At 48.3% G+C, this 14,153-nt stretch overlaps 1 protein-coding gene across 2 annotated transcripts in view; it reads left to right on the forward strand.

Moving 5' to 3' along the window:
• Window positions 1–1,152: 1,152 nt before the first annotated feature.
• Window positions 1,153–14,153, forward strand: part of CLTC (clathrin heavy chain) — a 29,577-nt gene continuing 16,576 nt past the window's right edge. For both annotated transcript variants that reach the window (XM_068210642.1, XM_068210643.1), the window contains exons 1-7: window positions 1,153–1,314; window positions 8,769–8,976; window positions 11,072–11,340; window positions 11,654–11,815; window positions 12,576–12,689; window positions 13,075–13,248; window positions 13,877–14,074. In XM_068210642.1, coding sequence (XP_068066743.1) covers window positions 1,273–1,314; window positions 8,769–8,976; window positions 11,072–11,340; window positions 11,654–11,815; window positions 12,576–12,689; window positions 13,075–13,248; window positions 13,877–14,074 — 1,167 coding nt within the window. In that variant the 5' untranslated portion in view covers window positions 1,153–1,272. The remainder of the gene's footprint in view (window positions 1,315–8,768; window positions 8,977–11,071; window positions 11,341–11,653; window positions 11,816–12,575; window positions 12,690–13,074; window positions 13,249–13,876; window positions 14,075–14,153) is intronic.

Raw genomic sequence — 14,153 nt, forward strand, 5'->3', positions numbered from 1 at the left:
TGAGAGATCCCGGGGACAGGGACACCGGGGGATGGGGGATCCACCAGATCCTGGGGACAGGGACAGCAGGGGATGGGGGATCCACCAGATCCTGGGGACAGGGACACCGGGGGATGGGGGATCCACCAGATCCTGGGGACAGGGACACCGGGGGATGGGGAATCTGTGAGATTCTGGGGACAGGGACAGCAGGGGATGGGGGATCCATCAGATCCCTCGGGAGGAGGGATCCATCAGATCCCAGGGACAGGGACACCAGGGGGAGAGGAACCCATGAGACGATGGTGACAGGGACAGCGGGGGCTGGGGAATCCATCAGATCCCAGTGACAGGGACACCCCTGTCCCCTGGACGTGGCTCCACCACATCCCGATGACCGGGACACCCTGGGAGGAGGGGGTGGGATCCATCGCATCCTGCTGTGGCGGGGACATCCCTGTCCCCTCAGTGTCCCCAAGGAGGGGACGCCCCGCGGCGGGGGCAGGGGTGTCCATGGCATGCCGGTGACAGGGGCACCCCGGGGGGGGGGGGTGGTCCAGGGGCTCCCCCCGGTGTCCCCCCCGGTGTCCCCCCGGTGTCCCCCCGGTGTCCCCCCGGTGTCTCCCCGGTGTCTCCCCGGTGTCCCCCCGGTGTCTCCCCGCTGTCCCCCCGGTGTCTCCCCGGTGTCTCCCCGGTGTCCCCCCGGTGTCTCCCCGGTGTCTCCCCGGTGTCCCCCCGGTGTCCCCCCGGTGTCCCCCCGGTGTCTCCCGGTGTCCCCCCGGTGTCTCCCCGGTGTCTCTCCGGTGTCTCCCGGTGTCTCCCGGTGTCCCCCCGGTGTCCCCCCGGTGTCTCCCCGGTGTCTCTCCGGTGTATCCCCGTTGTCCCCCCGGTGTCTCCCCGGTGTCCCCCCGGTGTCACCTTGCCCGGCCGCGCCGCCCTGCCCCACGTGACGGCGCGCGCGCGGGGCGGAAGTGACGCCGCCGCCCCTCGGTCGCATGATGTGGCAAAAAAAAAAAAAAAAAAAAAAAAAAAAAGGCCGGGGAAGGCAGGGAGGGAGTGACGCGTCCCCAAATAGTCCCTTCCGGCGGCGCATCACAGCCGCCGCTCCCATTGGCGCCGCTCGCCGGGATCCCTCCGCGCGGCCCGGCCCGGCGGCGGCAGGTGCGGGTATCCTTCCGCGGCGGTCTCCTTCCGCCGGCGGGGGCAGCTTCCGCACGGCCCCGCTCCGCCATCGCGGCCCCGCTCCGCCCGCACCGCTGAGCCCGGCCCGGCCCGGAGCGCCCCGCCGCCGCCATGGCCCAGATCCTGCCCATCCGCTTCCAGGAGCATCTCCAGGTGGGCGCGGGGGCGGGCGGAGCGGGGCCGCGCTCCGCTGGGGGAGCCGCCCGGGGACGGTGCCGCGGGAGCCGCGCCGGGCCTGCCCGCGGTGCCTCCGTGAGGGCCGCGCGGCGGCCGGGCGCGCTCGGCGGGGCGCTGGCCCTGCCGGCGTCCGGCTCGGGGAGCGCTTCCCGAAGGGCACCTCCCGGGAGGGGCCGGCCCGGCCATCCCGCCCTTGCCGGTGCCCCGGCGGGGTGGGCGAGGCTGGCGCGGTGCCCGGGCGGTGCGGGCCGGGCGCGGGTGGCTCCTCTGCGCTTGCCGGAGCGGCGCCAGGGGGAGATCCCGGCCCAGCGCGGGGTCCGCGAGGCACGGGGGGCGAGCCGGGCAGGTGGCCGGGCTGCGTCCGTGTGCCGCTTAATTCTGTCTGTGTGAATGGTGTTAAAGCCTCTGTGGTTCTGAGGACGGGCTGAACCGTTCTGCCGGTGTTCCCGCTTGGAATGTCATTTTCTGGAAGAAAAAGCACGTATTGCAGTGAAACGTGGGAGCTGCTGCGGCTCCCTGCAGTGCAGCTGTGGCAGTGCAGGTGCCCAGGTGCCAGCTCTGGTGTCCGCCGGCCTCTCCCCAAGACCAGCTCTGGCTCTCATCGCGCCACAACCACATGCTAATAGTTGATTTCCGAGTGATGGCATTCAATTTCTCTAAGGTGACTTCCTGGAGGCGCTGGCGGCGCGTCCCAGGCGGGAGTGCGGGGTTACCTCCCGGAGCAGTGAGTGCAGGGAGGGGTCTGGAAGTGGTGATCCAGTTGTGCAACGGGCACTTCCTATCTGACAGGTCTGAAGGGCGAAGGGCTACGAGCCACGGTGTTACTAAGCTCGGTTTCACCCCGAGGAGCGTGGTTTTTGTTGTTTTTTTGAGGAGAATTTGTCTAATAAAAGCTGGCACACCTGGCCAAGGTCTTCCGGTGGCATGTGGTGCCAGTGTCTGTGTTTAGTTTGTGTTCAGATAACTGCGGCTGTGGTGGGCAAACACGTAGTGATGGGTTTGCGTGATTTACAGTGACTTTTTTTTCCTAACTCAAACGGAAAGCAGTTCATTTCTAGGCACCTTTTTAAACGAAACACTGCGGAATACTTAATTGAAGGCTACAGCTGATCATAGTGTCTAAATAAACACTGCTTTGGTGGTTGTTCAGGTGTGTAGCTGAGCACTGAATGATTTTACTCCAATATCAGTTTAAAAGCAGGCCAGAATTCATAGTTTAGGTGTCCCTGTACCGAGCAGCACTGACAGGAGAATCTCAGGAATTGGCCGGAGCTTCACCTCCAAGCCAGTGCCTTGTCCTGGTGGTGGCAAAGCCCAGACCCAGGTCCTGAGGAGGTTCTGTGCACTCAGGTGAAACCCCTCGCTCTGGGCAGCCCAACTCTCCATCAAGCATTGTGGCAGTGCACCTTTGTGCATTATTTAAGCCCCAAACCTTGCATGTGACCCACTGCCAGGTCTCTAATGACATGAGTACTGTTACATAATGAAACTCATCTGCTTCACGCCAGAAGTGCTGGGAGCTTTCAGGCCAGCACTACGGCGGAACAGGACCGTTCTGCCTCCAGACTGATCTATCTGTTTATTTGGGGTTGAATTTGCATTTTTCTCTGCCTGTACCTCTTCAGTGTGGAGCACTGGCTGAACCAGTATCTTTTACAGCTGCACACAGGAGCCGATCTTTTCTCGGATGGGTGTGCACCCCTCTGAGCCTGGCTGCACGTGGCTCTTGCCTTTGAACTTCCTCCTTTCATTTCACTGAAAAAAAAATTCAGAGGAATTTGGATTCTAGGAGTTAATTGCTTTTCTGCTGAGGTTCCTGACATAAATTCTGGGAGCAGAAACACTGATATTGCAATGTTTTTGCTATCCAGGCTGCTCCTAGGAAGTCTTAGTGGACTCAAGAATACAATTTCTTGAACTGTACCTGACCCACATTGTCTAGGAAACTTGTTTTACAGGTGTTGTGCAACATCTGCAAGTTTGTAGTGATTCTTAGTGAAAGATGAGGTACCCAGCTGGAGCCTTAGCCATAAAAAGCAGGTGATGGATTTGAATGAGAAAGTTCTTGCAGGCTATTATTGAAATCAATCAATACACACAGTGTGATCCTGGATCTCCACAGATTCGTTATTGGAGGTTAAAAAATGCTCAAGTACAAAGCTTGTCCTGGTGTTCAGCTTCAAGCCAGTCCATTAGCTGTTGCTGTTGGCAGCTTGGCCCTGTGATTTGGGAATGAAAAGGTGAAAGCTCCAGAAACCTTGTTCCTGAATGCCTCATCTCTTGGGGGCACAGTGCTTTGTACCCCAAATTGGAGCTAAAGGTGTACTTTGGACGAGTAGGTAACTTGGTAGGGAGGAGGGAGCTTTCTGGGGAGTGTAAAACCAAAAAGTGTTGTCAGGTTCCAGGGTTTGTTTGTCGGAGTCACAAGCTCTGCAATCTCAGCAGCCCCAGGTGTGCAGGCTGTTATCTGTGTGGTGTCTGTTGTACACCCCTGCCTTGCCACCTAGGAACATCAACAACAGGCTGTGCAGAAACTTTCCTTGGGAATTTTCAAGGAGGAACCTGACTCCTGTGCTATCAAAGCTCGTGTTATAAAACTTTATATAGCCGCTTCTTTTTTTTCTCTTTTTTTTTTTTTTTTCTCCAGAGTGGCTATGAGGAAACAATCCACTGTGTATGTAGTGGGAGATCAGAGTTCAGTGTGTGGGATGATTGCAAATCTGGTTGCTCCTATCCAGGCTTCAGGGATTCCTGAAATGTGCCTGTGTGTGTTTGAGGGTGAAAGTAAAACAACTGCTTACTGTGGTGGGTCAGTGGAGCTTTTCTAAGATGACAGGTTCTTGATGAGTGAGAAGGAACCAGACTAATTAGTAGGTGTTGAACTGTGATTGCCACTTAATTTGACCAAGCTACCCTGAAATATTTAAACTTTGAACTTGGACCAGGCCCACTGCTGTACTGAATTAAGGCATTAATAAATACTCTTCTGAATCTAAATATTTTTGTAAGACAGTGCAGAGAAAACTGCCAGCTCAGGCTGTGCTCTTGATACCAAGACAGAACTGCTTTTCTAACACTAGGAAAAGGGGGTTTGTATCTATTGTTCATTGATGGAGCAAACCTGAATGGCAGCTGTGCTGTTCTGGTGTGGTGGTGCTTGGATGGCTCTTGGAATCACAGCTGTGCCAGAGACTAAAACAGGACAGCCAAGGCATCATAGAACAAAATATCCAAATTCAATCCTTTCCTCTAAACATGACAAACAGCAAAATTCTTCCACTGTATTGTGCTGACAGTGAGTTTAATGCAGCCTAAACCACTAAATCTCTGCTGTAACAGCATTAGTTGGAAGCAGTTACATCCTCTGTTGATAATACAAGTAAGGAATTGGAGAACTGTTTTGCCTAGTGCTGTTATATGGGATTCTTGCTCTCTGCTTCTTAGTGGATCCAAATTCCAAAAGCCAGCAGGTTCAGAGTATTCCTACAGAGGGAAAACACGTAACAGAGAATTGAAGTGTCTTGTGGAGAGAGAGATAGTGTGTGAGTCTCAACTAATTGGATAGGAGCAATTAGTTAAGCAGTTAGGAGCTGTTCTGGGCATGTCCCTCAGCAGGCACTGAGGTGCAGGGCCCTGCCTGCCTTAGTGGCTGTGCTGATTTAGTGCTTTCTGCTGGGATTGGAGCCTCAGCCAAAGAGGGGGAGTGGGATTCAGTGGTTCTGAACTCCAGTTCCAGCAGGTACAGCCTCAGTGGTGGAACTGAAGCAGTCCCACAGCACCTCTGTGGCTGCTGAGAGCGGGTGATGCCTCAGCCTGCTGAGGGTGAGGCAGAAAATAGGAAGGATATAGAAACAGGAGAGCTCTTGAATGTTAGAGAGGTCCCTTATCTGTTGAAAACACGACTTCCTAGGCTGTCACAAGCTGTAACTCTTACCTTGCACTGGTAAATATGAAGTACTTTGCCATGGACTGGCTGTGGGACTCTCAGAACTGCAGGGAGTAACTAAGAGAGCATCACAAACACAAACGATTTTGTGTGACTTACGTTTGCTTTGCTGAATTTTCATGTGTGGAATTAAAAGAGCAGCTCAAGTGTCTGCCTTGGTCAGTCAAAGCCTAGGAAAGCATGGCCTGGGATAGAGTTAACATGATTCATTACACACTGAAGTGCTTCTCAAATAAATAGGGAATTTTCCGGTTTAGTGGTGTTTTCCAGCTGTGTGATTTCTAGCAGCATGTAGATAAGGAGTCTCTGGGCAGGGGCTGAGCAGCTGCTTGTGGCCACAAGAGCAGTGGTTATATCCTGTTGAGTGTGAGAGTCGAGGTGAAATGTGTGCTCAGCACTTCCGTGCCCTTCCTCGTAGGCAAGGAGAAATTATCTGACAGCTAAGCAGACTGTCACAAGAAAGGGAACATTACAGGAAGGGGTCAACAAAGAGATTCCTGTCAGCAGTTTTACCATTCAGTTTGATGTCCCATACATGTGACAACTTCTCTGGCTAAGTTACCAAGAATGCACTTGAATTATCTTCCAGTGAAAGAACAATTCTGGTAATCAGACATTGCCTTACTACGTTACAATGACTCACATCTCGGGGCTGCTTAGATAAATGCCATCACAGAATTCCTTGGATCAGCAGAGCCTGCAAGTGACTGAGGTATCTGATCTTGGGTGAGATGAGTCCTTTGGGGCGACAGCTCTGCTGAACACAAGAGTTGCTGCTGTCCCTGACAATCTGTTTCATGGTTCCACTCTACTGGAGCAGCTATTTCACAGAACACTTTATTCCTAACAGGAGTCTGGTGTAAGTGATCTTTCCAACAAATGGTGGTGTAAAATAACTCCAACTGTAAAGCAGTTGCCCAAGGACAGTTAGCAAGTTCTGCTTTCATATCTGCTTAAAAGCCAAGGAAGTGGGTTTTGTAGTAAAATATAGCAATCTCTGAAATTCCTTCTTTTTTTGTTTATGAATCAGTGAAATGTAGTGGATCTAGTGCACCCCCAGGGTCTTTCCCTTTGTAATAAAGAGAAGAAGAGGTAGAAAATCTGCCATAAACCCCTGTACTCCTTAGTTGTAGTTCAACTCCTGAGTTTGTACATGGAATAGTATTGAAATTTTCAGAATAAAAACCTTCAAAGAAATATTTGCTGTCATGTTTCCTAACAGTAATCTTCATCTCTGTTTGCTTTGCTTAGCTTTATAAACATGCCTGCCTCACTCACCTGAACTTCAGCCTGTTTGGGCAGGAAAACAACCTGTATTCCAGGGAATGATCTCTGCTCAGGAGTTCTGTGCACCCGAGAAATTCACTGTTGGCTTTACCAGCTGGGCAAGGAAGTGCCACTCCTGGCTGGTGACACTCTTGTGTAACCAAACACAGAGATTGTCCCCGTCAGAGTCAACTTCCTGAGCCTTGAAGCAGATGTGGTTCATACCCTTGGTTTGTTGAGATGAAAGATGAAATGTTGGCAGAAGGAGTTTGTGTACTTAGAGACCTTGCTGATGGTTGCACCTCCATCAGAAAACTTCTCCAGGCTTTCTTCAGAGCTCCTGTGCCAGTCTTCTAAATCTTTGCAAGGAAATACCTCACCTTTGATAACGGACATTTAAAGTGTCTCCCATCTCCCACCTGGGTCAGTGCCTCAGACCTGGCACTAGCAGATGGCAGTTTGCTGGAGATTAAGGTAAATCTGTCTTGCAATATCCAAGCACCTTTGGTGTGGTGGTTTTGTCTAGACCTCCCTGAGAGGTCCTGCCATCTGCTTGGACTTGCTGCTCTGATTTGTTCTGTCGACACCCTTTGAGTGCAGTGCTGTGAGTTATTGCCAGGCAGAGTGCTTGGCTCTCTGCAGCCGCCCCCCTCTACCAAATTAACGAGGAAATTTAATGCTTGATAAATGATTTGGCACTTGCTAAGCCTGCAGCCTTAGCAAAAGAAAATGCCACGTCCCAGTAAGTCACTCCAGCTCTACCAGATCAACCTCCCACATCTTCAAACCTTCCCTCCCTGCAGGGGTGTGATTGTTTTTTGTATAACCCTAGCTTATGTACAGTGCAAGAGGTCTAGAGGGCACTGCTCAAAGTGTGAAAGGGACTTTTGAGCTTGAATTTAAAATCTTCTAAGTGGCTGAAAAACATGTGGTCAGGTTCTAGGATGCTGGACCTCAAACACTTGCTTAAATCTGAGTAAAAGAGTTCTGACTTGTCAAGGAGTTAGGGTTTGGTTTTTATTTTTTTAATAGCTGTCAAATGCTGTCATCCAAAAGTTTCCTGGCTTTTTTGTCAAAATATTCTCTGCGTAATCTAGATCATCCATCCAAGTGACTTCTGTGAAGCTTCTTCTGTTAACTTGCTGTGCCATGGCTGAGATGTTACTTGTTCCTCACATGTGCTGTTGGGGAGCCTGGGCAAAGGGGAAATGGAGTAAAACCCTCTTTATCAGGAACTGCAAACAGGCAGGAGCAGAGCGGCTGGGGCATGGCCTCCTTGGAGCTGGTTCAGAGCACAGCTGATAAGAGCTCCAAACCAGCACAATCAGCCTAAAATGGCATTGAAGGTCTCGCCCTTCTTGGGACATCTTGGTCTTGAAGGTCTTCCAGAAAGAAAAATATCAAAATATTAGAGCTGATAGTTTGTCTAATAGAAGAAAACTGGAGTTCTTAAGGTGTGGACAAGCTGGATATCTGTGTGATATGACCATGAACTGACCATGACTGCATTTTTGCTGTTAAAAATACAATAGGCTTTGTTTCCCTACTGACATCCTCCTCATACAGCAGCTTTGCAAAAGTGCTGTTAACTAAAAGTGTTTTGTTGCAAGCTGTACAAGAAATGTGGGCATTGAAAGGCTTAGGGGAGCAGGCCGTGGCTCAGAGAAGGAAGTGGTTTATTGATAACTCCTGTGTTAAGTGGGGCCATTGGTGATTTCAGTAGTGCCCAGCTCTGCCTCCTGCTGCAAGACAGGCCTGGGCTAATTGCTAGACAGGCAGCTTTTTTTAGCTCCACAGGGATAAAGATAAAGCTCAGACACCTCACGTGTGATGTTAAGCTTGAAATAGTGATAGCTGTCAAACCCAGTGGATGAGTTCAGGGAGGAAAGCTGGTGAGAGTGAGGGCTGAAGCTGCAAGTCCAGTATGGCGAGTTCAGTGTGCTTTAAGCCATGTGAGGGGGCTCAAAGATTGAGTTCTTAATGGTTAAGTTGTAAATGGACCTTGAAGACAAGATACCAAGTGCTTGACTGCTTCTCCAGGAATCCCGCTGGGCTTAACTGAAATTGTGCAACACTGTGTGTTGTGCTGGTTTGGGGTAGCATTGCTGTTTTGTCACAAAAAAAGGCAAAGTCTGATATTCCCTGTGACCTTCACAAACGCTACTTGTGGCTATACCAAGGTAATAACTTAATGTTAAACCTTTTTCTTCTCTTCCAGCTCCAAAATCTGGGCATCAACCCAGCAAACATTGGGTTCAGCACTCTGACAATGGAGTCTGACAAATTCATCTGCATCAGAGAGAAAGTAGGAGAGCAGGCTCAAGTGGTGATCATTGACATGAATGACCCCAGCAACCCAATCCGGAGACCAATTTCAGCTGACAGTGCTATCATGAACCCTGCCAGTAAAGTCATTGCATTGAAAGGTATGAAGTCCTGATAAAGGGCTGGTTGAAGTGGATGGAGAGCTTTCTGTAGAACTAGTTTATGAGTGACTGGGGTCTCCCAGGTAATTTATGTGGGAGGATCCTGTAGCAATTTTCCACAGTTTAATGGGAGCTTAAGTTGAATGCATTTTCAGTTCTTCTGGAGGCAGCTGGGCAGGGAGCTTCAGCTGAGGCTTCCTGCCATGTTGCTGATCATTAGGATGAGTTTTTTCCTTCAGTCCAAATGCTTGCAGCTTCTGAGCAGGGAGAGCTAGAAGCCAAGTGTGGGCTTTAAAGAATGTTAGAGGGAAGTGAGACCTGATCTAAGAGTATAAGGTCTATCAGCTAAACCTTTCCTTAGAGACAGGAAAACTAAGGCTGTAAGGCTGGGAAGGGGGGGACAAATATTCCTGAAGGCCTTAGTTTGGCCTTGCTGAAAGAAACCAGTGCATATTTTTTATATCAGCCAGTGATAAGAGGAGTAAAAGTATGCAGGGAAGACTTGTGTGGTGAAGGAAATACAAGGTCAGCCAGCTTGGTATCTCTGATGTTACAGAGAACAAGCATTCCTCTGAAGTCTCCAGAAATGTCCATCTCTTCCCCTCAGAGGCCCAAAAAGCCTTAAGTGCAGTCACTCTAGAAATGCATGTATTGCTAATGGAAAGAATTGTATGTATCCAATGTTACCTGACTTTGACTTTAATACTGTGCTACTGTTTTGTCACAACTTTAATGCTTTCTTGTGTGTGCAGATGGTGAGTTACTTCAATTGACTGTACCTAGTACTTGTTGTGTCTTATGACAAGAAAAAGCAGAATAAAATGGCTCAGATTGGTGGTGCACATGGCTGAACAGTGGTGTTTAAGCAACTGAAGGCTTAAAACTCAGAGGTTTTTCATGCCCTCCCAAACAGGGGAGTCCTTAAGATTCCCAAAATTAATCCACTCAAGAACCCAAAGTGTACTTAAATCACTGGGATCTTGATACTGAGGTTTTTATGAGCAGAACTGACCCTTTTGACTCAAGTCTAGATTTTGCCTTGTAATACACCTTGCCTAGCATGTAGGAATGTGTTACCTGAATGTCCTCTCCCTTGACCCTAAAGCTCCAGCTGCACTAGATGTGGAAACAAACTGCTGCCTGTAGCCTGAGTAACTCTGTAGTAGAGAGATTTCTCCAAGTTCCGGAGAAACTCCTGACTCAGCATCTTGCATCAGTTGCTGAACTAACTCCTTTGAACGAAACCAGGCCTTGGTGAGTGCAGGCACTTGCCTCTGTGGCACTGTGACTTCTTCAAGCTGGACTACAGTTAGTAACTGTAGCAGATATTCTGGCCTGCATCCAGTTTCATGGGATCTTTTCTATCCCTCCTGGGCTACACTTATGTGTGCTTAAATAATTCTTTCCTATAAGTAGTAGAACTGGTCAAAACCTTTCTTATCTTCTCAACAGGAAGCAATAATTTCTTAGGCCACTGTGTCATAAAAACTGATAGAAGTGACTGCAGGTGGCTCTTCAGGATGTTTGTATGCACCATTCCATGTGATTTGGAGAACTTTTCCTCTTGCCTTCTAGAGCTTGTGTTGGTCACTAGATTCCTTCCCTTGCACAGTTCCTGTCAGTCTGGTTTGCAGTCAGTAGCTGTGTATCCCATTAGTGCAACCCCAAGGTTTTGGTTAATTAGCCTGAATTACAAAAGCCCTCTGCCAACCTGATTGTTCCATGTTGTGCCCTTTTAATATTTAAAACAGATGTGGACATAGCTTTTAATGCCACTGACATAGCTTCCCTCACAACTCCAAAGAGCCTCAGCATGATTGTAACCTGGTTTTGATGTATGTCAAGTATCCTCCAACCCATTTGTGTGGCTGAAGCTTTTGTCTCCTACCAACCCGTTCTCCGCATCTGTTTGATTGCTCAGTAGTGGCAAATCAGTAAAATCAGCCCTAGGAGTGTGGCCTGGTTCGAAGTGAAAGCTGATCCCTGAAGGTCTGCCAGTGTAGAACAGCTTTTTCTTGAAGGAAGTCCCCAGGGTTTAATGTCCTAGTGCAGCTCTTCTGCTCTGTCACGTGGCTAATGATGCCGTGTCTTCTAGCTGGGAAAACGCTGCAAATCTTCAACATTGAGATGAAGAGCAAGATGAAGGCTCACACCATGACAGATGATGTCACCTTTTGGAAGTGGATCTCTCTGAACACTGTTGCCCTCGTGACGGATAATGCAGTTTACCACTGGAGCATGGAGGGGGAGTCCCAGCCCGTGAAGATGTTTGATCGCCACTCCAGCCTTGCTGGCTGCCAGATCATCAACTACAGAACTGATGCCAAGCAGAAATGGCTCTTGCTGACTGGAATATCTGCACAGGTACTTTACCTCCAGGAAGGTGTGGAAACCCCAGAGCTTGTCTTGTTGTCTCCTTCTACAGGAACAGGACTGATCAGCTTGTTTTATTAAATGTAAATGCTTGTCTCAATCTTCAAATAACAAACTTAAGTGTAACTGAAAATCTCACATTATTATAATTGGATTTGTAATGATATAAACACTAGTGCAAGGTTAAGAGTCTGGAGTGATGCTGTTGTAAGAGGAAGCTTGAAATGGCAGCATATTGACCAATATTAAATGAAATTACTGTCACAGTGCCTCTTTGTCCTGACACTTGTTCTTTTCTGCGTAGCAAAACCGTGTCGTGGGAGCAATGCAGCTGTACTCTGTGGACAGAAAAGTGTCCCAGCCCATCGAGGGACATGCAGCCAGCTTTGCACAGTTCAAGATGGAAGGGAATGCTGAAGAATCCACTCTCTTCTGTTTTGCAGTAAGAGGGCAAGCTGGGGGTAAGGTAAGGCTTGGTTCTAAATATATTGTCGTCTTTAGTGACTCACCCTGGTTCTCTGCTTCCAGGAGAACAAGTGGTTTAATGCAAAAAGTTGCATTTAAGGAAGAAAGTGAAGGATGTGTCAGTCTGGATATGACATGTGGTGCATGCAGAGCTTGGACTACCTGGTGTAGCAAGAATCTGTGAGTGGAGAAGTTAAGTGGCATGTCATGACCAGCCTAATTAGCCGCTTGAAACATGTGACTCTCAGCTTCACAGGCTAAGCTTGAGGGAAGAGCTGTGGTAATCTTTCTTTGATGCCGATTCCTGGTATCAGACCCAACTAATTTCCAAATTGTTGGATGAAAATTTTAAAAAAGTGAAGCAATAGTGTTGCAAGGCTAAATAGTGGTCCAATGCTAATGCTAGAATTATGTGAGTTACAGTAAAACCAGAGCTAGATTCAGAGAAACATCTTCAGAACTGTCTTCTGTAGAACGTGAACCAAGTTAAAAGAGTGGATCTAAAGTAACCCAACTGAATCCTGAAACTTCCAAGTAACTAGGGGCAACTAAAGATCATATTTAACTGTTTCCCTCACCTCTGGTACATGAACACCAAGTGCCACACCTTCAGCCAGTGAAATTATTTAGGAAGATTAACTTAGTTTGTCTTTGCATAAACTTGGGATTAAGGCTGAGCAGCAAGGGAATTGCTGTAATTTCATTGTTGAATCTATTGTTAAATAAATTAGATGCAAGAATTAATCTTATCTCTTGCACAGCTGCATATCATTGAGGTTGGCACACCACCCACTGGGAATCAGCCCTTTCCAAAGAAAGCTGTGGATGTCTTCTTTCCTCCTGAAGCACAAAGTGACTTTCCTGTTGCTATGCAGGTATGACAGCTGCAAACAGGACTGCAGCTTCTCTTGGTGGATGTGACAGGAGCAGGGCACTGGGAACCAGCTGGTTAATGTGGACCTGAGGGTTGGCCCTAAACTGGTGTGACTGGTGTGACTGCTGCTCCTGCTTCAGTAGTGGTGAAGTAAAGGTGGAGACAAGCAGCATTCAAAAGCAGCATGTTCTTATTTATGGAAGAAATAGCCATATGTTTTAATTGCTTTTCAAGCTCTTCAAACGTCATTCTGCTGTGATAGTACTCAAGTAAAAATAAAACAGCACTTCTGGCTGTCCTGAAATGGCTCAGTTGTTTGCTGAGTCTCAAAAGCACCAACTCATTTATCCAGTGCCAGATTTGAGTGATCTATTTCTGTTTTGCAGATCAGTGACAAGCACGATGTGGTGTTCCTCATAACAAAGTATGGCTACATCCACTTGTATGACCTGGAAACTGGCACCTGTATCTACATGAACAGGATCAGTGGAGAGACCATTTTTGTTACTGCACAGCACGAAGCAACAGCTGGAATTATTGGAGTCAACAGAAAGGGACAAGTAAGAAAACTTGGCCTGGAAGCCACTTCTTTAGCTAATCCCACTGGCTCTTCATGATACACTGCAGGGTTCATGTCTATGTCTAAAAGTTTCCAGAAATGTTAACTTTGAACTCTGCTCAGAACGTGTGAGGTCTGACAATGTTATGAGCCCGAAAATAAATTTGCTGTTCTATCTCTGTACACATCTCACTTAACTACTTTATGAACAAGTTACAACATTGTACGGCTATGCCTTTAGCCCAGATTGATTTTGGGTGGTGTTGCTTGTTGAGCATGGGGAATATAGAGCAGAAGACTTGTTCCTGGTATCCTTTAGGACTGATTACTTAAGACATTGAGTAGGGGTTTTAAAAAATCCCTGTATCCCTGAAAGATCCATTGTATCCCTGTGTTTCTACCTCTGCAAATACCTCAATTAAACTATAAATTGCCTGCTTTGATGCAGACAATGGATGACATTGGTTCTTTCTAACCAGAGGTCTCTTTAATAAAATGACAAGTATGAGTTACCGAGGGATGAAAAACTTTCCATGAATACCATAACTTCCCTCTTAGAAGTTAGCTTAGCCTTTGGCTCACTTTTAATTTTTGGGCTAACTGGAGGTTTTCCCTGGTGGTTTGTTCAGGTGCTCTCAGTGTGTGTGGAAGAGGAGAACATCATTCCCTACATCACAAACGTGCTGCAGAATCCTGACCTGGCTTTACGGATGGCTGTCCGCAACAACCTGGCAGGGGCCGAGGAGCTCTTTGCCAGGAAATTCAATGCACTCTTTGCACAAGGGAACTATTCAGAGGCAGCAAAAGTGGCAGCTAATGCCCCAAAGGTAAAGTGTTCAGAACAGCACCGAGCTCTACTGACTTCAGCTTCTTGCTTCAGGAAAGCTCAGTGAATTTTTCTAGTGG

The sequence above is a fragment of the Anomalospiza imberbis genome, chromosome 20 (genome assembly GCF_031753505.1).
Source record: "Anomalospiza imberbis isolate Cuckoo-Finch-1a 21T00152 chromosome 20, ASM3175350v1, whole genome shotgun sequence".
NCBI classification, from domain to species: domain Eukaryota; kingdom Metazoa; phylum Chordata; class Aves; order Passeriformes; family Viduidae; genus Anomalospiza; species Anomalospiza imberbis.